This window comes from Varanus komodoensis, unplaced genomic scaffold, assembly GCF_004798865.1.
Source record: "Varanus komodoensis strain SLA01 unplaced genomic scaffold, ASM479886v1 scaffold36, whole genome shotgun sequence".
NCBI lineage: Eukaryota > Metazoa > Chordata > Lepidosauria > Squamata > Varanidae > Varanus > Varanus komodoensis.
This window is the reverse complement of record NW_025335873.1, coordinates 10030270-10057960: the sequence shown is the minus strand read 5'-3', so window position 1 is coordinate 10057960 and position 27691 is coordinate 10030270. Positions and strand designations below refer to the sequence as shown.

Genomic DNA, 27691 nt, shown 5'->3' with positions numbered 1-27691 from the left:
CCAAGTCTAGGAGGCTCTGGACTTCTGCGGTGCCTGAAGTCACACCTGGTGGGAACGCTGGAGAGGATCCTCCTCCAGTAGAGCCACGGCGCGTGCTGCCCGAGAATGCCCTCTGCCCCTCCGCCTCCACGCAGTTTGGGCTTGGTGAACTGCTGCATCCTTCCAAGCCAGGCCAGGGGGTTCCTCTCCTGCTCCTTTTTTAGGGTGGGGGCAGAGGGCCGTCGTGGTGGCAGGCTGGCTTCTGTTACTGTCAGAGTGGGACTGAATGTCACTGCTGTTGTCCTCATGCGGCCTTTGAACATGTCAAAGCAGTTAGAAAAGCAGTTAAATTTGGACTGAACTGGAAAGGCCCTGGAAAGTCCAGGATGGCTAGAAGCGCTGGCTGGTGCTAGGAAGGCCCAGGGATGGCTGACCCTGGAAGCAGCGTGCACAGACCGGAGGGACTCAGGCCCTGCCCCCTGTTCGGGCCCGAGAGGCTGAGGCAGAGGCCTTGGGGCCAGCAGGGCGGGAAGCACCCACACGTCCCGAGACTAGGGAGCCCCGACAGATTTTGCCCATTTACTTTATTTCCTTCGTTTAATTTTCACTGTTGTCCCGGCCCCCCGGCCATTTCCCCTTCTTTCCAGAGAAGGACCCACTGCTGCAAAATATCCAGTCTCTCTGGGCAAAGAAGAACATGGAGAAGGTGAGGCCAGGGCTGGAGACCCCTGAAGACCCCTGGGATGAACCAGATGGGCTGGCGGGGAATGGGTGCTGACCCTCGACCAGTATTCACTCCTGTGACCTTGCAGAATCCTGAGGCCCCGACCAGGGTCAGGAAGAAGGTCGGGCGTGGCTGGGGGGCTGCAGAGGACCCACCCCCAGCAGGCCCCCCGACAGGAGCCCCCCGGAGTAGCTCCTTTCCTGGGGGCTCTTGGAGGCCCTTTCAAAGGGCTGCCAGAGGAAGATGGTGTGTGTATTTTTTTGCTGCCAACTTTAACACACCTGTGCCAAAGAAGAGGTCAATTCTAAACCTGCAAAAGAGTAAATAGAGCGTCTTTGTGTACTTTCCCTTATTTTGTTTCCCAAAAGGTATTTGCATAGCATTGGGCTAGGAACTGGGATGTGTGGAGCGTGCTTTCCCCTCTAAGCATGCTCTCTGTCTCCCTCATGAGCTCCACAGAGCACCTTCCCTGCCTCTGAGAGTCGTGCAGCCCCTCCTCAGTGTATCTCCATCTTCCTGAGGTGGAGCAAGGAATGCGTATCCCTCCCAGAATTGCCGTACCAACTCCGGCCAGCACCGCCAGCCGTGAGGGCCGGTGGGATTTCCAGGGCACCAGGCTGGGGAAGGCTGGGCTGAAGCCTTTGTTGCTAAAGTGTAGAGTCCCAGGAAGTGGACTTCTAGGTAGTGGCCCCAGGGGTCCGTGGCAGCCTGGCGGGCGCGGTCATCAAGCACGCATGTCTGTGTTTCCGCAGCTCCGGGAGGAAATGCGCTTGGGCCTGGAGGCCCTTGAAGACCCTCTGGCGTGGCTCCTGGACGTGCTGGAGGGCACCGGAGACTGGCAGAGGAAAGGGCAAAGCCTGGCATCCCACCTGGTCCATGAAGTGCACCTCTGGACCAAGAGGCACCCTGAGAGCCAGCCGGTGAGGCTGGGGGATACACCCCTGGGTGGGGTGGCCCTCAGGATGGGTCCCCATCATGGCTGCTGCTGCTCCGGCCCGGAGGAAGGGTGCAGCTCAGCAGCAGAGTCACACCGTGCACACCGAAGGTCCCGGGGGCAACCCCAGCTGGGGGCTGCAGGCAAGAGGCCAGACCCCCTGCTCCATCCCGGGCATGCCTGTGAGGCCGAGGCTCTCCCCAGCGTGCTCCCCGCGGTGGGGCAGCTGTTAGCTAGAGGGGGCCAGCTGCCTGGCGAGGGCATCGGAGGACGGGAGCTGCTCGCATGTCCAAGCCAGCGACCCGCCTCCACCTCTCGGCGGTCGTAAGGGCCAGGGTCTGGCTCCTCCTCTGGCCCACCGCAACGACCTGGGCAGGGAAGCGGGCTAGCTTCTTAGCACTGACCTGAGAGCACCCAGCCTGTCTGTCCCACCTCGTGCTGGTAGCTGCCAGAGTAAATGAACTGCTCGCCTCTGGCAGTAGCAGCTCTGCATCCCCGTCCGTCTAGGCCAGCATCCCATGTCCAGGACAGGCCAGCCAGCTTCCTCCAACAAGCTCACTAGCCTCCCCTGGTTGCCGAAGCCCCTGCATCTGCTAGGACTCTTTTCAAAATGCCAGCTGAATTAGCGGCCGCTAAGAGGTTTGCTGACAGTGGGCTCCCACGCAGAATTTTGTGCGAAACAACGGGAGAGGAGGTGGGGCCTCGTTGGAAGCAGAGTAGGACGAGCAGGGTGAGGTCGTGGGTTTGCGCTTCCTGAGGGTCAGTCGACCTGTAGTGAAGGAACGGGTGCCTGAGCAGCGCGGCTTCGCTCAGCCATGTGCAGCAGAATTCTGACTCTCTCTCACACTGATTTCTCAGTCTGGCCTGAAGTTGAAGAAACTCCAGGCCCGTGTCTTCCCTGTGCTCGCCCAGTGCCACGGGAACTTGCTGGGCCCTCTGATCGGCACCTATCAGCTCCATGCCGCGGACCGCCAGCACCTTCTAGGCTACGTCAGCCTCCTCTTCCACAAGGGCAAGTTTAAAGAGGTGGGTGTCTCCGTGTCGACAGCGCTGTCGATTGTTTCCCGTGGAATGGATAAACCCGCCGATAATACTTTGCTGTGCCATACAAGCAGTATAAAGACCCACGTGGAGTCCTGTGTTGCTGGATGGGTAGGAAGGGCGCTCTGTCGCTCCAGGCGGTTCTCTGCCTGGCCGGAGGTCATTTTCTTGCTTGGGCACAAAGCTTGGGCACAGCTGCCTTGTCTTGCGACGTTGGCCCTGCAATCCTTCTCCCACGGGAGATCCCGCCTCGGCTGGGGCTGCCACCCGAGTTGCGCCCCTGCTGCGCTGCAGGCCAAGGGCCATGTGAGTGGCCTCCTCGGCCGCAGGAGGAACCAGCCCTTTCCCGCCCGGGAATGTGGGCATGCGGTGCCCACCACCTTTGCACGTGGCCGAACTGCCGTCGGCCCACGGCTCCTCCTCCACGGACCAGCCTCACCCCTTTGAGAGCTGAGGCAGTGGCTCTCCTTGCCTCTCCTCCTGGCGGGTTCCATCCTGTGGCGCAGCGCTGTGGGAACGAGCCCGTCCACCCGCCCTGAATCTCCTGCCCGCTTGTGCCACTGGGTGGCACCAAGTTCTGAGATGATGCGAACATACAGGGGAGGGAAGCAGCTCAAACAGTTGCAACGAATTCCGTAAGGGGCCAATCCTGTGCACATTTAGACAGAAAAACAGCCCGAACTCCCAGCATTCTCCAGTCAGCAGAGCTTGCCTTCTTCCAATTCAGTCAACACCAGAAGCAGGGTGGAAAACTAGCCCTGGAACTGTGGAATGGTTCAAAGGGGCCCGGCAGCCATCTTGGTTTTGTCAGGAATAATTTTTTACCGCAGAAGCAAAGGCTGCCCGTTCCCCAGGCAAGACCCCGTGTGGTTCTGGGTGTTGAGGTCCAGCCACGGGTGTGCCCGGAGCCTGGGGGTGGGTATGTGGGGGAAATAAGCACGCCAGGCTTAGAGACAGGTGGGGGCACCTTTTATTGTATCCAAACCACCTCAGGCCCACGAGGTGCCATTCTCAGCGAAAAGTGGACGTCCAGAGGCATGTGAATCTAAAGTTTCGCCTGCCCAGAGGCCTTCCCCCATGTGCTTCATCTTCATGAATGGTTTCTGAAGGAACCAAGATGGCTGCCGGTGGGTCCCCTTTTTCCCCCTTTTTGGAACAATGCCGGAATTGAATAGACTTTGAGGCTAACATAGCAGCAGTGCTGCCTCCCCCCCCCCCCCCGCCCCCGGGCCGGGGCTGTGCTTCAGAAAGAATGAGGGGCTAGGCAGAAGGCAGCGTAGGGTTTCATCCACATCTTATGTTACACTTCAGCCTTTCAAAGGGTGTCTGGTCCCACTTGAATGGGCCTCTCTCGCGCTCCCCAGTGTGAGGATGGGGCGGACAAAGGGCACTCTTGTCACCGGCCGGCCCCTCTGGGGAAGAAAAGCCATTGTCATGTGAACAGGAGCAGTCTGGCGTGCTTCAGTGCCCCCGTGATACCGCTAAGTCCCCCTCTGCACAGCACATTGAAGGCCCTGTCAGCTTTGATTAGCGGGGTCTCATGACTTAATGTGCCACGATATTTCATGTCGGAGGGGTGGCAGCCGCCTCTGGGCGGCATGAATGCCCTCCATTGTCCATTGAATTATTTTATTTACATTTTTTAAACAGCTTATAAAGGTAAAAAAAGATAACAGCTCTGTTTTTTAAAGAAGAATCCCCCCCACCTCCCCGTTCATCCTGCTTTGGGGTTTTTTGGGAAAGAGCGAGTGCTTTGTGGGTTGTATGGAGCCATACGTGGTTTTTAACACTGGCTTCAAAAGTTCTGTTCTTGTTTAATAGCTGTATATTAAATTCTAAACAGGTGGTAGCAAGAGATGGGGCGAGGAGGGAGCACCGGACATGGCCTGCTTGCCTCCTGGCAGAAGCCTGCCCCGCCATGGCTTCTGCTTCACACTCCCCGGCCTGGGAAAATCAGAGTAACTCGTTTTTGCAAAGACGTTTGGGTTTAGGAGAGGCATGCTTCCCGTGTTCTTTTCGTTCAAGCTTTAGATGCATTTTCAGCTTTAGAACTGTGGACAGGTAGGGTGCCTGCGCGCATGCGTGCGTGCGTGTGCGAGAGAGAGAAAGAGTGTGCCCAGTGCGGAAGCAAAAGGTGTGACAGTGTGCACAGGGCAACCAGGCAGTTTCTGTTCCAAACCCTGATTAAGATGGATCTGCATAATCTGTTTCATTCAGGAGCGCCCGGGGCTCTTCGGACTCTCCCCGCTCATGCACCTTTCCCAGGAAGGGGACGTTGGCCACCCGCCTGTAGTTATGATCATCCTCTAGGTCCCGGTTAGGCTTTTCGGGAGCAGCTTAATGACGGCCTCTTTTAGAGAGGCTGGCAGCATGCCCTCTTGGAAGGAGGCATTTACAGCCTCCCTGTAAGTCTGTAAGTAGCGATCCCTTCCTGAGTTCTTGTAACAAGCCATGGGGGGCAAGGATCGAACGCCAGTGGTGGACTGGACATGGCCAGGCCCCTTGTCCACATCCTCGGCCTCAGTAACTGAAGCTCCCCAAGAAGACTGGGCCAGACGGGGCTCTGGATGCCTCTGCAAGAGGAACTGTGTTCATCGTGGCATCCAGTTCATGACCAGTCTGAGCAACTAAATCCTCACCGTGCTGTGGGCCCGCGTGTTGCCCCGGGGCCGCTCTCCAGGACCCAAGACAGCCGCCTCAGTCTGATGTCGCTCCCGGTTCTCCATCGCAAGCCTTTCCTGACTTTTCTGTGTTTCAGGCAGCCACTTTAAGCATAAAACTGAAGCTGCAGCCAGACCTGGAGTTTGAAAAGGTAAATTTGTGCAAAATGGTGCAAAACACGAGTCTGAAGCGCTGCCCTTTGCTCACTTGGCTTTCTTCCAGAAACACTCGCTGTTTACTTGTAGGGAGCTGCTTTTCGGGGGCGGGGGGGGGGATTCAAACATGTAAAGGCCCAGAGCCTGACAAAACATGAAGCCGACTGATTCTGATGAATGTACGACTTGGCCATTGCCCAGCGGTCAACGGGGACAGACTGACAAGGAACGACCCTTGGGAAGATCCTCTGATGAGAGGGAGCCCACGCTTGGTGGGAATGCTTAGAAAAGGAACTTCTAAAGGCACCCTTAAAAGCAACTCCGACAAGGGAAGACTGCAGAAGTGAAGGTGCCCCCGTGCATAGCTGAGAGATGGTCTGCAAACAAAGGGGCATGTCTAGAGGGTGGCAGGCAGGCCAGGCCGGCATACAGGCAGGTGGCAGAGCATCGCAGGGGTGGCGCCAGGAAGCCCAAAGCTAGGAATAGACGGAGGCTAGCGAGGGACGCCAAAAAAGCCTTCCGTAGTGAAAGACAGCGGAAAGAACGGGGGCGGGCATGGCAGAAGGATAACGGACGGCAAAGAAGAGGCAGAAGCACTCGATTCCTCCTCCGGCTCCGTCTTCTCCCAAGAGAGGATCTGTGACCCTCCGTGTGAAGGGGAAGTCCAAGCTGGAGGAGCCGGATGGCAGCCTGGGACGGATAGCCAAATGGTCAAGGAGCGCCCAGTTAGTTCGAATTCGTTCGGATCTTCAGGGCCTGGTGAACTCCGTCCTGGTCGTAAAGGGGCTGGCAAAAGAACTCTCGGAACCACTGCCTCTTATCGCTGAGAAAAACACGGAGGACGGGAGAGGTGCCAGATGACTGGAGGAGGACTAATGAATCAAAGAGCAGTCAATCATGTAATATAGTATAATACATAACAAAAAGCTGTTGAGGGGGTTGTGAAACAGGTAGATAACGATGCTCAGGAAAATATCGAAAGAGATAGGATAAAGAAGAGAAAATGCTCCAAGAGGAAAGCTACGAACGAAGACCCTCCCGAGACACCAAAGGCAGTTGACGAACGGAGGGCCATGGCGGGAGCCCCTCACTTTCAGGCGGATGCCTGGCAGGGGCCCGACAGGACGCTCTTAGCTGCGGAATCTTCTGGCAAGAGGCCCAGGGCACTGAGTCTTCATGTCGGCTGCCGCGCCAGCCTCTTTCTTACCAGATCCCTTGGCTCCCTCTCTGGCTCGGGTTTGCCTCGGGAAGGATGGGCTTGTCCTTGCTCCCGAGGCCCTGCTGTGTGGGCCAGCCCTCCCTGCTGGGGCCTTACTCACCCGGTGCTCCGTCCCAGTACTGGGAAGTGGGGGTGGGGGTGGGGCGGGACTGCCAGAGAGCAGCAGCGCCAGGTCTGCCGTGCTGGCGAAGAACCTGCCGTTCTCGCAGTGATGCCTCTGGGCCGTGCGCCCCTTCTTTGCCCTAGATGTGCGTTCCGTTGCTGCTTCAAGAGAAATCGGACCTTGTGGAGGCCTACGTGGAAGGCCGCCCTGACCTGCAGCAGCAGCTCTTGCAGCTCCTGGACTCCTGGTTCGTGCCCAGTTTCCAGATCACGGATATCGTGAGGTGAGAGGGCCAGTGCAGTCTCCACCTGCCTTTCGTTTCCGGCCATAGCAGCATCCAAAGTCTGGCCAGTGGGGCTCATAGGTTGAATTTCGCACCATCCCTGCCCGGGGCCCCTTCTGCCGGGTTCTACGCCATGGTTTGCTGTTGCCAATCAATTGTTACCAAGATGCGAAGGACTCTGCAGTGCAGGAAGTCCCCATCCACTGACCGCTGAGAGCCTGGAAGAGCCCGAGCGCTTGACCCCGGCTGGCTCCCGGCATTTTGCCAGGGGATGCTTTGAGGTCCAGATGCTGCACCTGCAGGGTCGAGGAGCACGGTTCACACATGCACCCTCTGCATGTAGAAGCAGCACGTGCCCCAGGGAAATTGTGCCTCTGAGTGCCGGGGCTTCCCTCCCACGATGCTTTGCATTCTTCTCCGTGGAGAATCTCGCTGCCCATGCTCTTCGGAGCGAACGCAGAGCTTATAGGCCATTGACCAAACCGGTGTGGGAATTCTTACATTCCTGAGTGGAACAGACCTTTCTGTATTTATTCTTGGTTGTTTTTCAGGCAGTATCAAGGCCTGCCCAATGTGAGGACAGAGAAAATCAACTATAGAATGTTGAATAAAATGGTCTTCAAATTCCTGAACAAATACAACCTAGACCCAGGTAGGCGGATAGAACTGCCTGTCAGGGAGGCCTGAGCAGAAGGACGTGGCAGAAAAGTGTCCCACACGAGCCACAGAGGGAGCAGGGCAGGTGGCTTCAGCTGCTCTGCAGCTCCTGGGCACACGGGCACTCCAGAGGGTGTCCAGCCATGTGGTCAAGGGCAGCCTTGACAGCGCCATCGGTTACACTCCAAGGGAAGCCTGTTGAAAAGCTCGCCCTGCCCAGGGCACGGAGAGGAAGGGCTGGACAGAAACCGCCCGTCCAAATCCCTGCAGAACCCCCCTTGCCATCGCCCGGTCTGCTTGTCCGCTGATGTGTGTTTCTCCCGATCTTCTTTCTGCGGCCCCTGCTGGCTCCTTCCAGCCCTTTGCCCTCACGTCGTCAACCAGCGGCACATGGGCACGCTGAAATACCTGCTCCACAAGCGATTTGTCGAGGTGCGTGCGGGAGAATATGTGTGGGCGGGGGGCACAGAGGCCAGGGGGCTCTCCATGCCCAGAACGCTTCATGAAGTTGTCTGGGGATTTCTCTTGCAGAAAAGCATGACGCAGGAAATCTGGGCTGACCACATCCAGGTACGTGTGGCAGTGATTGTGCTTTTGTTCTTGTCTCCTGCACTGAAAAAAGAAATTTAAACTCGGTGTCCAGGTGCTCCCGATTCTGCATGAAGGCAGGCTGGATTCTGAGACCTGCATGAATTATGCAAATCCCTCAGGGTGGCAAAACCCCACCTATTTTGCATAATTTATTCAGAACTCATGCTTGCCTTTTAGTATTTTGCAGAATGTTTTTCTGGATTTTTCTAGTTATATCCCAGGGGCAAGGAATTTTGTAAGGCTCTGAAAATTTCACTTCTGATTGCTGGAGGTCTTACCTAAGCTGCTCTTTGAGATTTCAGCAGGTGGTGCCCCTATCCATAAGGGCTAGAAACTTGCTTTTTAAAACAAAAGCTGAGATTTCCAGACTACCAAAGTCTGCACTGGTCTCGGTTACCTTTCTTGGTATGATCTCTTGCCAGTCTGATGCTGGGAAGTCAGAAATGCACCAAGAGGAGGATAACTGTTCAAGAGTGCCACTATAGATGAAAAAGGGCTGTTCTTGAGAGCACAAGCCATGCAAAGTGGGAAGGAAACCAGAAACATCCTAACGCCGAAGAATGCCTCTTTCTTTGGAATGTCATAATTATGGATTTAAGGGAATCCAGGCCAGATTGGCAGGGTGTGAATTTCTCAGTGTATTCAGCCTGCCCTCTCAAGCATTCTGTCTCCACAGCAGAAAGAGCGGGGAAATTTAATGCACTGAGAAAGATTAGAGGGAGAGTGAAATTGTCTCTGCCAATCCTTCCATTTGCTAAAGACCCTGCAAAAGTGCTTCTGGCGTTGGCCTGCGGCCAGGTGGGCTCCTTGTCGCAAGATCGAGCGGCTGCAATCCCGGAGCGGCTCTCCATGCTTGCAGGATGGGGCTGTCGAATTCTGGAGTTCTGGAGCTCGCACTGGGGGAAGGGAAGGCCGTACCATGGAGCCCCACGCTAGCAAGCGAAGAACTCCCGGCGAGCAAAGCCTCTTTCCCTGCTGTGTCCTAGATTTCCCCGTGCGGGGCTTTGACTGTGGGCTGGGGGACCCCCGAGGAAGCCCACGGCTCTGTTTCCTCGGTGGTTTGCGGGCCACCGCTCGGCCCCCTGCCCCGCAGCCCCCTCCCTGGGTCGCCACAGGGGTCCCACACGTGTGGGACCCTTGAAGAAAGCAGCACAGCAGCTCCAGGTATGACTCTGCCTCTCAGCGATGGTTAACAAATGGGATCTGGGCAACAGAAGGACGTGTAGCGGAAGGCAGCTCCCAGGCATGGGGGAGCTGGAGTCTGACGCGTTCTCAGGCTTTGCTCCGTCTCGAGGGCCACAGGAAGGCTGCAGTGTGAGCGGGCAGCCTCAGTCCACGCACATGGGGCCCACCTGCCCTTGCCTCGGGCAGCGGGGTTCCTTGGCCTGGCCCGGGCACGGTGCTCTGCCAGCCCCTCTCGGCGGAGGCACGAGAGGCCTCTGCGGTCCATGCGGCTGCCAAGCGGCCACGGGGTGCTGCCTGCCCACCTCCACCTGGGGCATGAGGTCTTGGAGGGCATTCCCAGCAGGCTGCCACCCTTATCTTGCGCTTGTGCACGTCCTGGAAGCGTCTGGCTGGCCACAGACCGACTGGAGGGCTGGGTGGGACCCTCCCCCTGATCCAGCCTGGCTCCGGTCTGTGATGTTCCCAGCGTGGCCGCTCTGGGAGGGCCGTAGATCAGCGGTACCGCATGTGCTGCGCAGGGAGGACCCGTCTCCAGGTGGGCCGAGAATAGTCCTCCCTGTAGAAGGCCCCGGGGAGCAGCCTCTGGGTGGGCCGGCGCTGGCAGACCTAGGCCAGGTGGGCCGTTGGTCGGCTCAGTCCAGCGTGCATTCACACCGGGCCTCCACCCGCCTTGCTGCCCCCCCCCCCCGCATGGTGCTTCCTGCCCCGTGTGTGCCAGTGCAGCCCGCCCGCTGGAATGCCGCTGCCGCGGCTGCCTGGCCTCATTCCTGCGATGCTTCCTGCGGCACGAAGGTGAGGCGCCTGTCAGAGCAGGAAGTCCGAGGCTTGCCGGCCCCCGGTGCGGGACAGGCCCAACGGGGGAGCGGGCTGCAGCCCCTGCGGCGACCGGACGCGTGGCAGAGTCCCTGGCGGGCTGCGCACGGCCGCCGCGGAAGAGGGCATGTGCCACGTGTCTGGGAGGCTGGCACCACGTGTGCCCAGGGGCTCTGCCCGGGGCGCACGCTCCGTCAGGCGAGCAGCCGACGTGCGAGCGCCGAGCCGACCACCGAGCGGCCTCCCTCCCGCACAGACCTGCGGAATCCCTTTTCCAACCCAGAAGTCGGCGTGTTTATGCCTCTGGCTGGTTGCACGTGCTGCGTCAGTACGGCAGACCAAGTAGTCTGGCGCTCTGATTCCTGCGCGCCCTGCCCCAGCCCTCACCAGTGCACCCCTTCCCTTCTCTCAGGGGGCTTTTTTCCCCGGAAAGGCATCCGGGAAGGCGTCCGGGAGGCCCTCGGCCCAAGCGGTGCAGCCTTTTCTTCTGCCTTAGTGTCTGCCGGATAGTGAGGGGCATTTTAAGTCCAGATAAATCCACCAGCAGCAGCAGCACCCAGTCCCCTAGGCGTGGGGATCGCAGCTGCAGCGACTGCCGGGAGCCGGCGTTTGCCCCGGCCGCAGCCTGCCCCCTGTCCCGTCCCGGCTGGGCAACTGAACCGTGCCCTGTCCCCGCTTGCTTTGCAGAGCACTGTCCAGGACAACCGGTGGCTGCAAGAGCAGCTGGTGCAGCTGCTGGTCCGTTACTGCGGCCTGGAGGCTGCTGCCAGATGGGCCCTGCACTACAGCCTCCCTGAGGACAGCCTTCCGTACGGCATAAGCGAAGAGCTGAAGAAGCTCCGAATGCAGGGCCGGAGGTAGAGGGGGAGCTGGGACTGCTATCTCTGGGGATTGGGGCCCTCGTCGTCCGCGCTGGGAGGGCACCCAGAGTCCAGCCTGGGCGGTGCTCGCATCTTGCCCGAGCCTCGCCGGCTGTCCTGCCTTGCCTTGATCCTGCCTCCAGGGACCTGCACCTTCGTTTCTCTCTGGCTCGTTCCTGACCTTGGCCCACTCTTTCACTGTGACCCAGACTTGCTGTTCAGCCTTCCTTGTGGACTTTGGACCCTGTCTTGCCTTGGACTCTGTCGCCCTGGTCCCGGTGCCTCTGTCTTGCCTCCTGCTGCCCACATCCTGGCCCTGGACCCTGACAGAGCTGCTCCTAGTCTGCGGCTTGCTGCCTAGAGATCTCTTGATCTAGTTTCTAATTTCCGCTGCTTTCCATCCATGATCTTCTCAGATGCTTGCCATGGAGTAGGGGCTGGCTGGTTCACACACCCTTGCTAAATACTGCATGAAGTTTGCACAAATATTGACAGTCCTGTGTGCACAGAGAGCCTCTGTGAGCGAAGGTTTGCCTTGCCCTGTGCGGCTGCCCCATAGAATCAGTCACATGCTCCCCTAAATGCAGGATGAGCTAATATTTTGTCAAATAATAAACTCATGGCTCCAGGCAGTGTGGGAAAAAGGCTGTTCAGAAATCTGTGCTCCTTGCGTGTTGAAGAAAGAGAGCCAGTGTGACCTAATGGTTAAGCACGTGGGACTGGGGCTCAGGTGATCTGGGTTCCAGTCCCTGCCCAGCCCTTTGGGCCAGCCACAGTGTCTCAGCCCAGCCTACCTCACAGGGTTGTTGTTGTGAGGGTAAGATGGAGAGGATAATTATGTAAGGGGGAAAGGCAGGCCATCGCAGAGAGGGAGGGAGGGAGGGAGGAGCGCTGGGTAACACCTGCTTTCACACACCGCCCCGTTTGAGCAGGGCACCGGTGTGACGTTCTCCATCCGCCTCCAGTGGTGGCCCCTCCGGTAATGACCTGACCCTGGCGTCCTGCACCCAGGAACTCTTGCTTCCCCCGGGCCTTGCAGCCGGGAAGAGGAGGAGATTTTCCGGAGGCAGAACCCTGGTTCTCTCGCAAAGCCACGGCGGGCAGTCCGCGGCCCTGGCGTGTGAGCGGGTTGCATGTCCATGGGGCTTCTTCTCACGTTGATGAAACAAGCCCGCTTCCTCTTTCTGGGCAGGGAGGATGCTCCAGCCCAGGTGGGGGCTGACCGCCAGGATGAGGCGGACTCTTACCACCGGCTCCCCATCCCCAGGGAAGCCATCCTTTTCTTATCGGCGCAGGCAGAGCTGCACAAGTGCCAGGAGGCGCTGCTACAGGTGGGTGCCGCAGTCGCTCTCCCGGCTCCTCCGAGGGACGGCAGCCTGAGGGAGGGGGACTGGGCCGAGGTGCTCCGAGGAGCAGGGCCAGGACGCGGACCTGCCTCCTGCCGGGCCTCAGCCCTCCCTCGCCGCCGTTCCTGCTGGCGCTGGCGGGCTTGCTTGCGCTGGTAGGTAGTAAGGTGGCAAGTTATGGGAGTGGTGGCCCAGCCCCCCCGGAGGGCACCAGGCTGGGGCAAGTTGGGCTGTGGGGCAAGATGCTCGCTCTCTCACTGGCCCAAGGTCAGGCGACAGCCGTCCCAGGTGAGCGGCTCTCCCTAGCCGGCACATTAACCTGTGCCCGGGCCCACCCGTCAGCCAGGAGGCTGTGCTGGCCCTGGGGGCGGTGCCCCCACGGCCCCGCCCCCCGGCAGACCCCACGCCCACGGCCCACGTCACTTCTCCCGCAGCCCGGCCAAGTCGTTGGCATCGACATGGAGTGGCGACCGTCCTTCAGCACGCTGGGAGGAAGGCCGTGCGTCTCCGTGGTTCAGTTGGCCATCCGGGGCCGCGTGTTCCTCCTGGACATGCTGCAGCTTCTCAAGCAGGGAGGGCCAGAGGTTGAGGGAGCCCTCGCTGGCTTTTTCCAAGCCCTCTTCTCTGATCCAGCCATCACCAAGCTTGGTAAGGACCTCTTCTTATCGCCACGCAGCTTGCCCGCTGAACTGAGCGGGCCGCCAAAGCTCCCTCTCGCAGGAGGGCTCCCACTGCGGCGGCACCGGTGCTGCCCTCCCAGGGGCGCTCGGTTTTTAATTGTCAGCCGTGTGGGGAGGGCGGTGCGCAAGCTGCCGTCCTCGTGCAGGCACCGAGGGAGCGCTGGCCTAACGCACGGCATCGGTGGGAACCTTTGCCTTGGGCTCCCCGTCCGTGGCAACCAGAGCCAGAGATGAGCCGTGGCCAGGGGACTGTTTGTGGGGGGGCTGTCCACAGCGTGGCCATTTTGCACCTCCCTCCCTCCAGGCTACGGAATGCTGGGCGACCTGCGGAGCCTCGTGGCCACCTGTGCAACTTTCAGAGACATGGACAGGAAGCTGCGTGGCTTCGTGGACCTCCTGTTTGTACATAAGCAGGTACAGAGGAAGAGTCATGCGCATGAAGGTGTGCCGGAAAGGACTTCTGGGTGGTGGGAGGTCTGCCCAAAATCCACTGCTTGGGCTGCTGGAGAGGCGTGCCACCCACGTGCGCGAATGACGTTGGCGCATGCAAATTCGTATAACGCGCTGGCAAGCGGTCTCTTGCCCCCTTGGCCCATGACGGTCCGGCAGCCCTTCCCCCGGGCCTCAAGCAGTGTGCAAGAGCAGGCGGCCATCCCTCTGCCTGGATGGGCATCTAACCCTGACCCTAATGCTTGGGAGTTGAGGCTGAAACCCTCCTCCAAGTCTGTTCAGAATGTCTGAAATGGAAGCCAAGGAAGGATGCGCTCCAGTCCCGTCCTGCTGGAATTTGGGAGGCGTGGCTCTGATCGCACATCTGTGCTCGTGCTGCTTTCTCCTTCAGCTCTCCAGAAGCTCCAGCAAGACCAGGAAGGGCTGGCAGCAGGAGGACGCTGCGCAGTCGCAGGCCGGCGCACGGGGGAGTCGGCTGCCAGAGAAGGGGCTGAGCCTGCTGGTGTGGGACGTCCTGGGCAAGCCGCTGGATAAAAGGGAGCAGCTGTCCAACTGGGAGAAGCGGCCCCTTCGAGAGGGGCAGATCCTTTACGCAGGTCTGGCTGCTGCGCACGCTTCTGCTGCCACCCCGCCGTGCGACTGAGGGCTGGGAGGCGCCGTCCGCGAAAGCCCCCTTGGCCGTTCCTGGGTTGTTGCCACGAGAGCCGAACTTGGCACTTTGGGGTGTGGAGGAGTTGAATAACCCAGAGTGAACCCAACAATGGCCGTGGTTTGTTGCTGGATTAACACTGGGCTGGTTGAGTCTTAAACAGCTACACATCGCAGTACCGATCCAGGAACTGGTCAAGGCTGGGTCACCGGCTGGAAGCGGGAGGAGGCGGTGGGCCTGCCTGATCCTGCCTGGCCATGGCAGTTCCTGGGTTGAGCAATTCAGGGTTCTGTCCATGCTGTATTCCTCGCTTGGAGGTACCATTTCAGAGAGAAACTGGCCATGTGTGATTTTACTGTTGGTGGCGATGAAACGTGTATTGCTGGCAAGACCCTCCCCAGCTCCGGATGACCCCACTCAGCAGTCTCACATGGTTGTTAAATAGCGAGCGGACTAGACTGACTCCTGAGAAACTCCGGGAGAATCCAAGGGGCTGAGCAATATTCTCCTGACACCCCCTTCTGGAGTTGGCCCTCTGGAGCAGGAGCACTGCAGTGCACTGCCCACCACGTGCTCCCCGGGCGCAGTCCCCCGGAGGGCACCAGGTCCACGGGTGGCGCTGAGCGCTGGAGGGATGCTTGGCTCTCCCAGTGCGATGGCTTGAGGCCCATGGGGTGCTTTCAATGTGGGCCTGCAGACGCCACCTTGAAGGAGACAGAGGGAAATTTGGTCAGCCCCTGTATTAAAAAATTGTAGTTTTATATGTATGAGCTGAAATGGATTTATGGAAATCCATGTCCACATATAAAAAATGAACATTTTGTGGGTACCTGGACACGCTGTATTGGGCACCCCTTCATGAATTGTGTGTGGGGGACTGCGGGCTGGATGGCCTCGGGGAAGTCGCCATTTTTCAGCCCCCCCCCCCCCATTCCATGCACACGTCCACAGCAGCTGCACGGCCTTCCTCGACAGGGAGACTGTCGTGAGTTTACTGAACGTGTGCCCATGGCTTTGAATGCCGTGGCAGCCCTGGGTGTGCCTGAAAACCGCCAGCCGGGCTAGGATGACTTAACAGCTGCCCCCTTTCCCCACTCCTCTCCGCAGCATCGGACGCCTACTGCTTGCTGGAGGTCTACACGAAGCTGTCGGAGGACCCAGCGGCCTTTGGCCTGACGCCGGACATCCTGGCGGCCCCACCGAAGCGGCCCGGGGCCGAGGGAGCCCCCAGCAAGGAGCGGCTGAGCAGGCCCGCGGCCACCTTGCCCGCCCCGGAGGTCCGTGGGGCGTCCACGGGGGAAAGGGCCTCTGGGCCTTGGGGCAAGTGTTGTGCGGCTGGGGCACGAGGCGCCCACTCCTGCCTTTCCAGGCCTAGCCCCCATTTTGGGGGCGCCCCTCCCCTGCAGCCCGGGGCCCCACGGCTGGCGGGGGGGGGGCGGGAGAGTGGCCCCTGGGCAGACAGGCCCCATGGCCTCGCTGTGAGCCGCCGCAGGCTCAGCCGGCTGTTCTCCCCGCAGGGGCCCGTCCCAGGCCCGGCAGGGGCCCCGAGTGCCTCGCCAGCCATCTCGGCACGGGAGCTGCGCCTGGTGTGCGACAGCATGCTGCAGGGCCTGGGCCGCTACCTGCGCTGCCTCGGCGTGGATGTGCGCATCCTGGACAACGACAGCGAGCACCGCGAGGCCGCTGAGGTCAGTCCGCCGCCCGGCCCGGCCCGGCCCGGCCCGAAGGGACCCCGGGCGCTTGGGCGTCCATCACAGGCTCGAGTTCTAGGGAGCCACGCTTGGCCGGCCCCCAGGAGGGGCGCCCTGCCGGTGAGAGCAGCGGGGCAGGGCCTGCACGGAGCCGGCAGCTTTGCCACGGCAGAAGCCTTCAAGGCGCAGCTGGGCGGCCCTCTGAGGGGAATGGGCTCACCGGACGTCCAGTACTGGGCAGGGCTTGAACCCTTTGCCCTCTCACTCCTCCCAGCTCTAAACTGCACGATTTCCGGGGACTTTTCAGCACAGAGGAGAGGCCTGTGCAAAGCCTGCTTCAAGGCCCGCACTGAGAAGGCTCAGCGTCGCTCAGGCACGCCGGGAGCTCTGGGATGGCGGGACCACTGCCAGGAGGGCCCTGCTTGCCAGCAGAACTATGGCAGAGCCTCTGAAGCAGATGCAAATGTAGAGAAGGGCCATGGGGTGAAACGCGAGCGGGCTGGGTTGCCCAGCACTAGTTCTCGACCTCGGTTCAGCTCGACCAGCTTCCCAGCTTGCAAAGAAAGCCTCTGCTGTCTCCAGAGTACGTTTCGGCGTCTGCGCGCTCCTCCGTCTCCACCCTGCATCCTGGCGGAGGAGAGGTTTTTCTCCCGGGCTTGGGTAGCGACGCAGCCCAACCCCAGGGTGCTCTCGCTGGTCCCGTGCTCCGCATCCTCGGGCTTGGACTGCCTTCGGCCACGCACGCATGTGGCAGCAGCGCTGGTCTGGCGCCATCCTGGTACCTTCTAATCATGATGCAGAAGAGATGCCTCCGAACTGTGGTCTCCACGGAGACCGGGCCGCCTCCTTTGGCGACCGCCGCCATTGGTGTGTCATGCTCTGCCGGTGGCTTTGATCCCTGCGTGGCTAATCAAAGCTCAAAATGCCCCTCCTGCCCCCTTCAGTGCCCCCCCATCTCCTTTCTCTGAGAAACTTAGTCTGATGACAAATGGTGGCCGCTGAGCCTTGACACATCGGGCAGGAAATGTGGGTTGGGGGAAGCCGAACAAGCGCCGGGTGCCTCAGGTGGGACTCCGTGCATGCTCCGGTGCTCGCCGTCACGGCGGCTTCCACCTTCGTAACCCCTCTTTGGACGCTGCTTTCTGAGGGGCTGACTTCAGGACCCCAGTCCTGCCCAGATTAAGTGGAGGTATATTTTCGTTTCTTTTCCAGATTGCACGCCAAGAACAGCGAATTATTTTGACCTCTGGGCTTCCGTATCAGACGGTGAGCATGCCCCATTGCTTGTAGGCATCGTTTCTTGGGCCCTGATCCTCTCATGCGGCAGGACAAGACAGTCACATTTGAAAGTGCCGCAAGAGCCGCAGGAGAGTGTGACTGGAGGAGCATGAATGTTGAATATCCCCCTGTAATGCGATCCCCCTGCCCCGGGCTGGGAGAAGCCCCTGGGGGCCGGGGAATGTCCCCCGGAAGGCCGTGCAGCAAAGAAGCCCTCCCTGCGCTTCCCTCTTTGCCCAGGCGTTGGGTATCATGGGACAGCTTGAATCTCCCGTGAGGAGAACGGGAATCCCTCCTCTCAGCTTGGCGCGGCAGAACCTGGACGTGAGGAGGAGGAGGAGGAAGAGAGGGATATTATGTCGCTTGGTGTTCAACATGTTTGGTTCTCCTGCTTCGGTTCCCCCTGCTCTCCCCCCTCTGCTGCAGTGCCTCTTCCCTGAGGCTGGCGGTACAGGCCAAGCCCCAGGTGGCAGGCCCAGTGCTCCAGCCCGGGTCAGGCCGGGATTTGACCTGTGGCGTGCCTCCGGTTTGGCCTTCCGCAGCTGCAGTCCCAGGTGGGAGAAGGACGGTGTTTCCTGGTGAACTGCTCGGAGAAGGCGAAGGAGCAAGCCCTCCGGGTCCTGAAGCACTTCAACGTCCAGGTGTCCCTGGCCGATGTCTTCAGCCGTTGCCAGGTAAGGCACCAGGCGTCTTCATGCCCGCAAGGGCGAGCTGCGCTCTCTCCACTGCGTCTTTCTGTTACCCGAGGGATGGTCCTGTCACACCTGTGCTGCCTTTTCTTCCTCTGCTAGCTGCCCGGGGCTGGGGGACACATGGCCTGTTGGGTTGTGCTGTTGTGACGAGACATCACCTGTTTAATCGTCGTGGTGGGACTGCGGGGGGATGGAGAGGGCAGCCTGGGGGCGCAGGGGGAGGAGCGTGTGGGACAGGAGGGGCCGACGCCTCATGGGAGGGTTCCAGCAGAGCTGAAGGTTTGTGTCACCAGTGGCTTTTCAGTGCCCCCTTCATAAGTACTCAATGCAGTCCTGAGTTGGCAACTTCTCAGTAGCCGCTATTGCTTAAGGTCTTGTTTGTTGCCTTTGTTTTGTGAATGGAAGGATGTTGACTGCTCCGAGTGTGTGTGAGTGTGGGGCGAGCAGGACTCGGAGAGAAATGGCAACGCAGGGAAGGATCGCCAGCAGCGGCTGGCCAGGCCGGAGGGCTGTGCAGGGAGCCTGTGCTCCCCGCTTCTCAGCCTGTGTGTGCGCGTGTGCCCGTGCCTGAAAGCCACCGTCGTGGCACTGGTGCGGCAACGGAAGCTCGAGCTGGGCGGAGGCGGATTTGGCTCCATTCCGGCCTCGTTCTGGCTTGGCTGCTTGGTTTACTCCGCGGGTGACTCTGCGGTGCCACGGTTTGCTGTAGTCCTCACAAGGGCCTTGCAAGGCCGCCCGGTCTGATTTGCTCCTACCAGCAGTGGGTGTGCTGGGGGAAGGGGAGGCCGAGAGTGAGCATGTGAGAGTGACTCGCCCGAGGCTGCCCAGGAAGCGAGGTGAACGGAATGTCCTCATCTGCAGCCTGCTCTCCTTCTGTCTTTCCGCCCACGTTCTGTGACATTTTGTCATGTGCATCTGATGCTGCTGTCCCACAGAGAGAGAGAGAGAGGTGGGACCTTTGGACTCCCCTCCCTTCCCCTGGCTTAGGGCAACTTGCAAGCCACTTTGAAACAAGCCTGGGAACCTCCGTCGATATTGGTTGATAATTAGTAATATGGATCCCACAAGCTGTCGTCTAGGTCAGAAAGTGTGTCTGAGTCTCAGAGAATCTGGTCAAGGGCTGGGAAAGGCGCGGTAGTGGTTCCTTTCATGTGGTCTGGGGGACCCAGAGGGTGCTGGGAACACCCAGCCTTCCTGGTTCTCACTGGGATACTGAGCAGCTGCCGCTTGCCTTGCCACTGTGGCTCAGGGATGATGGGATTTGCTGTCCCCAAGCCATTCGCCTGAAAGGCTCGGCTCTCTGTGCCTTCCCACCCTCCCAAAAAACACACAAGGCTCACAAGTGAGGCTTTGATCTTCTGTTTGGGGTGAGTTGCAAAAGCTGTGAGAAGCTGAACATTTAGGTAATGCCCGGTTTTAGGTCCCTACTTTCTCTCTCTGTCCCTCTTTAAAAACCAGCCTCCTGACTTTGCCTGTCTTTGAATCTGCTTTGCGTTCCTTGACCTTCCCTCGTCATTGGCCCTTGAGGCTTGCTGGCCGTGAATCGGCCGCCCCAGAGGCTTGGGGGGAGCTGACAGCTGCCCCTCGGCATAATCCGTTGACCTGTCTGGGCCTCTCCCTCTCCCTGCCTTCCCGGTGCAGAGTCGGTTGCGCTCCTGCTCCTCTCTGTGGCCAGGGTGGTGCGGGTCTTCCTGCGGGGTGATCCTGCCCTGGGGGGCGCTGCCCACATGCTGCTGCTCCAGCCGCGGCCGCCAGCCGTGCAGAGGCTTGGGGTCATGTGCTCTGCAGCTCGCTGGCCCTACGAGGTGCCCTCCCCTGCCACTGATGTACGCCTGTGCCTTTCCTGACCCAGCCAAGCCGCACAAGAGGCCTCCTGTGCCCAGCCACGTCCTCCGGGGTGCCATTTGGTGGTGTTGCCCACAGCCCGCTTCCTAGAACCTCCTAAGCCATCCCGCGTCGGGCTGTGTTGCCCGGGCCTAAACATGCCTGAGGTCAGCTGGGTCCAAAGGCCGAGCTTTGCAAGTGCTGGGGAAGCCCCTTGGAAGGCCGCAGCGCCTTTTACCTGGGATGCTGTGCTTTAGCCAGGCGTACTTGAGACTACGTTTTGGAAGGCGCTAATGCAGACACGATCCAGCTGTAGGTGTTGGCCTTATTCCTTTGTCTTTTCTGGTGGCAGGGCCTACCCCTCTCAGAGCCTCCCGTAATACTGCCGCCATTGCCAGACCCTGTGTGGGAAACAGATTTCCCCCCACTTGCGGCGGTGCAGTAGAGTTTATGAGCACTGCCAGATTAAATCAAAGATCCCGCGCACCCAGGAGCAGACCAAATGCCTCCAGGAAGCTCGGTAGACCAGGTGTAAAGCTGATGGGCTTCCCTTTTGGTTTGCTCCCTGTATCTGGTGCTTTGGAAGTAACTCCCGCCTGGACACAGAGGTTCAGCAGAGCTGCTTCACTAATAACCGTGAATTGAGAGCCCTTCTTCATGGATTTACCAAACTTTCCCCAACACTTTTAAAAAAAGAGCCTCAGGGCTGGTTTGAAGGGGGTGACAGTGGCAGCACGCCTCTGAGATGGGCTCGGCACTCTCCGAAACTCATTTGTCCGCTACATTGGAGGGTCTCCTGGCAGGAAAATTTTTCCTGTTATTTCAAAGCCCGAAGAATTCCCAGCACTTCCTCTGCGTTTTCCTCTGGGTTAAAAGCCAGGAGCCTCCTACAGGAAGGGGAAAAAAGAAAAAAAAGAAAACCTGACTAGCCTTAGGCGGGATCTTGCTGGTGGAAGCAGCCTCCTTGCGCCGTGCTGCCTGGTTCCCACAGACTGTGCGTTTTCTTGCCAAGGTCTCAGTGTCTTCAGAAATGCGGCCGAGCATGAAGGTTGTCACAAGCAAAGAAAGACAGGCTGCGATTCTCCCAGGTGCCCACAAGCTGTGGCCCCGCAGCCCCTCACCTGGAGCAGGCCAGATGTGTTGGACTCACAGCCCCCATTATTTCCATCCCGTGGGGCTGCTGGCTGGTCAAACAAGGTTGGGGGGGGGATGCGCAAGGGGTCTGACCCCGAAGAGGCAGCCGCCATCGCTGCCCCAGGGTCTCGGTGACCAGAACAAAACAGCAGGTACCAGGGTGGCCCCATTTCCATGGCACAGTAAAGCGGGATCCCGCGGCCTGTGCGGAAAGGCGCGTGTGTGGTGGGGGCCCTTGATTCGTCACCCGCGCGGCAAAATGCCGTTCTCTCTGACTGGCACCACTGCTGCTCATGCTGGGCAGAGGCCCGGTTTTTATTTTATTTATTTATTTATTAAAACATTTCTATGCCGCCCCTTGCCGTAGCCTCGGGGCGGCTCACAACATAATAAAATAAAATAAAAGGGGTTGCTTTGTGGGCCCCCCATAGGCTGCCTGCTTACCCATGTGTAAGTATGTGCATTCTCATATTGTGGATATACGGTGTGCACCTACAGGTGCATATGTAGAAATCCGGACCCTTAACTCCAACCCTGGCCCTGTGCCCAGGTCTTGAAAACGGTGAGAGGAAGGCTTGGCAACAGCTCGTCAGACAGAAGACTGTGAAGGAACAAAGAGGGCTAGGTACTTAAACAGTTCTTCAAAAGTGCTGCATTCCACATCTGGCACACCAAATCAGTGCCGCACAAGGAGGGTTGGGGGCTGCCGGCCTGGCCTTGGCTGCTGCCCCTCCGTCTCCCCCCGCCCCCCCCCACACGCCTTCTCCCAGCACAGCTTCCTGCTCCCGGTCTGACATCTTCTCGTGTTTCGCAAGGGAACCCAGTTGTACATGAAGCGCTCCAGACTCTCCAAAGAGTGTCGGCAGTACTGCCAATGTGCACAGTGTCCCCCTGGGCCATTCCCGCCCCCAGAGGGCTGGTGCCCTGCAGCAGGCGAGGGGGCGGTGAGGGTGGGGAGCAGGCGGGTGAACGCCCCTGTGCACGGCACCCCCGAGCCGAGAAGCGACTGGGGAGGCTGGCGGAGGGAGCGCATGGGCCGAGGCAGAGTTGATAGAAAGGCAGCGGGGGAGATGCCGCTCCCGGGGCCTGGAATCCCTCGCTTTGCGGGCCGCCCTTCCTCGCTGCACCTGCGCTCGCTTCAGTGCAAGCGGTGGCCGGCCTCCCAGGGGAGGCATCCCCGTCTGGGGAGGGGGGAGGACCTTGTCTGTGGCCGAGGGCCTTGCAGGTCCCGGTGGCACAGCTCTCGGGGCATTCGTTCCCGTTCCCTGCCCTGGAAGGCCGCGCCCCCCCCCCCCCGCACTTTGGGAGGTTGGGCGGGATGCAGTTCCCAGGCAAACAAGGTGCCCCCGTCCTTCCCTGCTCTAGGAGAGCAGAGCCGCCCCTCCCTCTGCTCCGGTCCCTGCCAAAACCCCCGCGAGGCTTGGGTTACGGCGAGCGGACAAAATCGGTTATGCAGAGTTCACAGCATCCCGGCTCAGATTGCACGGTATGACCAGGGAAGTGTGAAAGTGAAACCTGTTCCTCTCAGCACTCCACAGGCTGGAACTGGATGTGACCCCGAGCGGGGTTTGCGCCTGAAAGCAGCCGCCCTGGGTCCCAGTCTGCCGCTCGAAGGGGCAGCGGGACAGCCCTGCACAGCAGCGTGCCCCCCCCCCCCCGGGCAGGCAGAGTCCCCCCTCCGCCCCGGACTGGCTCCTCCTGCCGCTCCCCAGGGGCCGTGCAGCAGAGTGCGCGCTGGCCTCGGGGGACTGGCTTGCCTCCGCCATGCCTGGGTCAGGGGAGGGCTTCCCCACGGCCTGTCCCAGCCTCACCAGTCCTTAGTCGGCGTGTTTGATTTTGCATTCGACTCGATGCCAAGAAATTGCTCCTCTTTTCCTGGCTTTTTCCCACTCCCGAAACGAAGCCACACGCACCCACCCCGTCCCGCTCCTGGGATGCAGATGGGAAGCCGTCTTGTGCTGAGACATTCCGGCCCTCCATCTTGCTTGCCCGGATGGGCAGCAGCTCCCCAAAGCCACGTTTTCCCTTTAGCAGCCTGGCTTTGCACTCGGGGCCTTTCTGTCGGCGAGTTCGCTCTTGCCCATCTCCAAGCAGGGGGTCTTGGTTCCCATGAGCTGCACTGGCTTGAGGCACTGGAACCCCCCGTGCCAGGTGTGACGTGACAAAGAGAGGCGAGGTGAGGGGCGCCTGTGAGACTTCAGCTGCTAGAGGGAAGCAAGAGGCCGGGGCAGGAAAGATCCTCTTCGCTTTACCTGAATTCTCCCACCCCAGTTTTCAGTGCGGGACTAGCAAGGAAAACGGCCCTTGCGATGGCCGCCACTCAGCCGAGATGGCCTTTTTATTGCCAGGAAAGGTCCAGCACCTGCTTGGTGCCATGGTGAAAACGTCGGACCGCTGGGACTGGAGGGCCCTGAACATGGGGTTCACTGGGTGAATTTGAGGCACTGCCCAATTCTCAGCCTAACCTCCCTCACAGGGCTGTCCTTGCAAGAGAAAAGGGTGGGTTCTAAGAGTGAAAAGTGAGCAAGTAAACAAACGGTTTCTTTCCTAAAAGCCTGCCTTTGGTCGCTGACCTGGACCAGATAGAAAAACTGGGGTATAACTCTTACTATGATAAGATTCTGTCTCTTCCTATGAGTTTCACTCAGCACAATCTAGATTTTTGAGAGCACATCACTGTAAGGAACCCTTCCCATCCCACCCCGTCCCTCTTAGCATTCATAGTTTGGCAAAACAAGAGGTAATGAACCCAGCACCTCATTCTGCCTCTCCTGTTATTCCTAAAACATCTTGTGCCTGGAACACAGCCAGGAGGAAACATCCATGTTAATTTCTGCCTCCAACAAACAAAATAGCAGTTTGCAGCACAGGAAACGGCTCCAGCAGGCGCCCCCGTAATCTGAGGAAGCCCAAAGGGTGGAGTGGGGCAAAGGCAGAGGTGGGGAGAGCAAAGGTGCCCCTCAGCCCAGCTCCCCATTGCTCCGAGCAGGGGCTCAGCGTGGCCGGACGAGCTTGGAGGGGTCAGGGACGAGCCTGGAGTGGCTGTCAAGAGCGCCCAGCAGTCCCGTCCTCTGGCTGGGGCCCGTGGGGGTGCTCTGGCGGGATTCCCCAGGCACAGGATCAGGCTGCCCGTCCAAGACTTGAGCCCTCTTGACGCTGGTCCGTTCCCTTCGGAGCCTGTGGAAGAGGCTGTCAGCACACGCTTCGCGCGGCAAATCCAGGGCTGAGTGCAGCAGCCTGTGTACCCGCACCCAGTCAGGAGAGCCGCCCTTCGTCCAGCTTCTGACCGTGTGGCCAACTGCCGTGTGCTCGACAGCGCTCCTCTTTCCTTCCCCAGTGTCACAGCAAAGCCCTAAGCCCCACTCGGTCACTGCCAGCACAAGCCTGGAATTGAGGCCTCTCCGTGAGGGCCAGAAACTTGAGGAGAGTTGTAAACAAAAGCTGAAATCTCAAGGTGGTAAATTTTGGCCTCAGTACCAGATTCTGTGATTGCTTCATGCACTTGCTCAAACTCGTCTCTGGCCATTTCCATATGCCAGAGCTTGCTGTGTGCCTGAACAGATGTTCGGAGCACGGAGTAAAGCACCTCGGTGCAACTACTGCCATTTCCCCCCGACTGCTGGTCTTCTAAGGATTGCCCTGGTTCACTGAGGTGCTTGGAAACTGGGCCTTCCTCCCCACCCTCACCCCAAAAAGAATCTCAAGGCGCTCCAAAGCCCTGTTCATATTTCTCCCAAATTCTTTGCAATCCTTATTTTTCACAGTCTGGGTTTTTCCCTCTCTTGCCAGTTTCCCAAGAGGGCTGTTGGAGGGCAGAGATTTCTCACGATAACAAAACAACCAGGGCCTTCATTGCTGGGGAAAGTAAGTGCTGGCATAACCTCACAATGCCCCCCTTTGTTGAAACACATCTGCTTAGATTCCCCAAATAGATAAGCTCCCCTTCTTTTCTCCGATCGCCTGGGGTTGCAGGACGTGCTGTCGAGAGCAAAGGTGCTTTTTCCACATGCCTCTGGACCAAAGGACCCAGGACCCTCTGGCAGCAGAAACGCCGCCCTCTGCTCCAGGTGGGACATCACTGTTCATCTGAGGCCGTAAGCTTCCGTCTAGCCTGAAGGGCCTGATCCTGCCTCACCTTGGAAGCTAAGCAGGGTCAGGCCTGGTTGGTGTCTGGGAGGGTGACCCACCAGGCTTTGGCTATGGGCTGTATAGAAACGTCATGGATAACGCTGATGCTGATGCTGGGTGGCTGCGCTGGGAACAGGGAACCAGTCACTGTGCAAACCTGGACCGGCCACTGGCCTCAGGCAGGCTGTGGCAGCTCTGGATTGTGGGTGAAGACCTGTGAGTCCACCTTGGCTCCAGGATATCCCTAGTGCCAAGGCAGTCTCAGCAGGGGAAGCCTCATGCAAAATCTAGACCATCGAGTGGAAGAAGAGGCGAGCACCGGGAGCAGGGGCAGTGTGGCTGAACAAAGCGGGGGGGGGGCAGTGGCAGGCAGGCAGAAAAGACAAGAGGAAGAGAGGCTCAGAGGGCATAGAGGAGGCAGCTGGAGCAAGGCAGGATGACGTTCGGATGCAAGGAGAGAAGGGGATGAGCAAAAGCTGTCCTGACCGAGGAGCATAATGGGGGTGGGAGAATCTCCCTGCCCCGTGCAGGGGGGCAGCCACAGCACCTCCCAGGGGTGGCCCCCCGGCCTCTGCCTGAACACCTTCAAGCAGATACCAATTTCAGCTCATCGGCTCTAGCGGTCCTTCTGAAGCAGTGGAGAACAAATTTGCTCAGATTTCTGTGCGGCGACCCTCAAGGCAGCTCCCTTGTCTGCCCGCCTGAATCTTCTTTTCTTTAATGCAAGGAGCATGCCCTCCTTGGTCGGAAAGAAAGCTCGAATATAAAAAAGGAAAGTCTCTCCTACAGCCCGCATCTCAGGACGCTGGCAGAGAATGTTTTCTTCTAAGCCTAGTGCACCTCAGCCCATTTCTGTTTCAGAGCCTTCTTCACCTGTTGTAAAACTGCCCACAGAAATCTTCGGTAGCTGCATCGCCACAATTCTGTAACTGGCAACCCACCGGCTTGCTTCTGGCATCCCGAGATGTGGCCCCTCTCCGGTGCGGGCGCCCGGCATGGCCTGTTCTGAGGCAGGCTTGGGAGGCCTGGCACAGGGCCACAGCTCAGGGTACCAGCATCTACGCGCTCTGCCTAGACCGCACGCCGTGCTCTGGGTTGCAGAGGGAGACGACGTGTCCTTTTCCAGGCATGTGCTGAGGCAGGAGAGGCCGACTACATGGCCGTGTGGGTTCCCTCCAGTTCTGTGACCCCCGGGGCATTTCCCATGGGACGTGTGGAGAAACTTCTGCCCAGAATGGGGCATTTGCTGAGTTCTCAGGATCCCTTTCCCTGCTCGATGCTCTGTTTGTGCGAGGGAGAGTTCTCACGCTATAAATACACAATCAGTGATAAGGGGAAGGCGGTGGGGGGGAACAGGCATGGAAACAGCCCTGCTCTGGAAGCAAAATATTTTGTTGCTGCTGCTGGAAATATGTGTGGGTCTATTCATCCTCCCTTGGATTGTGGCTTAAAGGGAAAAGGGCTAGAAAGCAATTGAGCTTCAGGCTTTGGAAGAGTGCTGTGGCCCCCAGACACAGAATGGCGGAGCAGATGCGCAGCTCCCTGTCCTCTCAGCTAGAACTGGCACACTGAATCGCAAAGCGCCGTTGTGGAAAGGCGGGAGCTGCCCCGTCTTAGCCCTGCACTCAGGGCAACCCCACCAGCTGCCCCCACCTGCCCACCACCTCACCTGCAGCAGAGGTGAAGCCCAGCACGGGGCACTCGTCCAGCTTGCCACGTTGTAATCTACCAAACGCTTCCGCCTTTCCCTCCCTCCCAGAAAGGCTCTGTGCCCCCGTCCTGCATGAGCGTGCGGCGGGGCCTGCTCCTCCCGGCCCCCTGATGCCGGCGGCCCTGCACGGGGCCCAAGTCGGGCTGCCGGCTTCTCCTTTTGCCCCCTCTAATCCTTTGCCCGGGCCTGTGCTGATGCCGGGCCTGGCAGGGAGACGGACGGGCTCGGGGGGTGTGGGCAAGGAGCCCGCAGGGTGGGGGGCTGCTGCTGCGTGAGCGGCAAGGGAAAGGCAGGGGCCGGCCTGCTCCAGGGTCATGTCCTCAGGATCTCCTGGCCCCTGCTCAAAAGGCGTGAGAGCCAGCCAGACACAATAACCCGGCAACGTCAACGCCAAGAGTCACTTCCTCTCCACATTTGTGAAGCTTTGTGCGAGCGTGGGGGGGGCGGCCAAGGGATTGAATGAGGATTAATGGGACCGGGCAGGCTCCGAGCGCGTCCAAAAATGCTTTGCCCACAGCACTTAATCCTTGGAGAGGTTACGAGGGCTTCGTACGTCCGGGTGAGAGGCGAGTGAGAAATACGGCCCCGTTTCTTTTCTTTGATCCAGTCCGGTCCCCTCTGGTGAATGTTGATGGAGCCGAGATGCAGAGCAGGCGAAAGGACCCCCAGGGCGGGGCTGACTTGGGTTGCGGGGGCCCATTTCACACAGCTTGAATGGCAAAGGGGCAGTTAAGGTTTCTTTCTAATATCTACAGAAGAGTTAGAGAAAAAGGACACTCCACTCGAAGAGCCTCCACCTCTACCCGCTGCCCGTGTTACGTAGGGACTCCCTGTCTGGGACGCGTCTTTTGACTAGTGGCTCCCGCAGAAGTGCATTGCACAGCCACTGAGAGGCAGTCGCCC

General features: G+C 59.4%; 1 protein-coding gene across 1 annotated transcript in view; it reads left to right on the top strand.

Annotated features, from left to right (window-relative positions):
* Positions 1-27691, top strand: part of EXD3 (exonuclease 3'-5' domain containing 3) — a 79719-nt gene that overhangs the window by 14538 nt on the left and 37490 nt on the right. Inside the window, exons 4-20 of the mRNA XM_044439821.1 lie at positions 627-685; positions 1456-1623; positions 2496-2663; positions 5437-5490; positions 6960-7099; positions 7651-7751; positions 8115-8188; positions 8288-8326; positions 11033-11202; positions 12398-12536; positions 12986-13199; positions 13536-13645; positions 14073-14277; positions 15438-15607; positions 15848-16018; positions 17234-17287; positions 17842-17973. Of these exons, the coding sequence (XP_044295756.1) occupies positions 627-685; positions 1456-1623; positions 2496-2663; positions 5437-5490; positions 6960-7099; positions 7651-7751; positions 8115-8188; positions 8288-8326; positions 11033-11202; positions 12398-12536; positions 12986-13199; positions 13536-13645; positions 14073-14277; positions 15438-15607; positions 15848-16018; positions 17234-17287; positions 17842-17973 (2168 nt within the window). The remainder of the gene's footprint in view (positions 1-626; positions 686-1455; positions 1624-2495; positions 2664-5436; positions 5491-6959; positions 7100-7650; positions 7752-8114; positions 8189-8287; positions 8327-11032; positions 11203-12397; positions 12537-12985; positions 13200-13535; positions 13646-14072; positions 14278-15437; positions 15608-15847; positions 16019-17233; positions 17288-17841; positions 17974-27691) is intronic.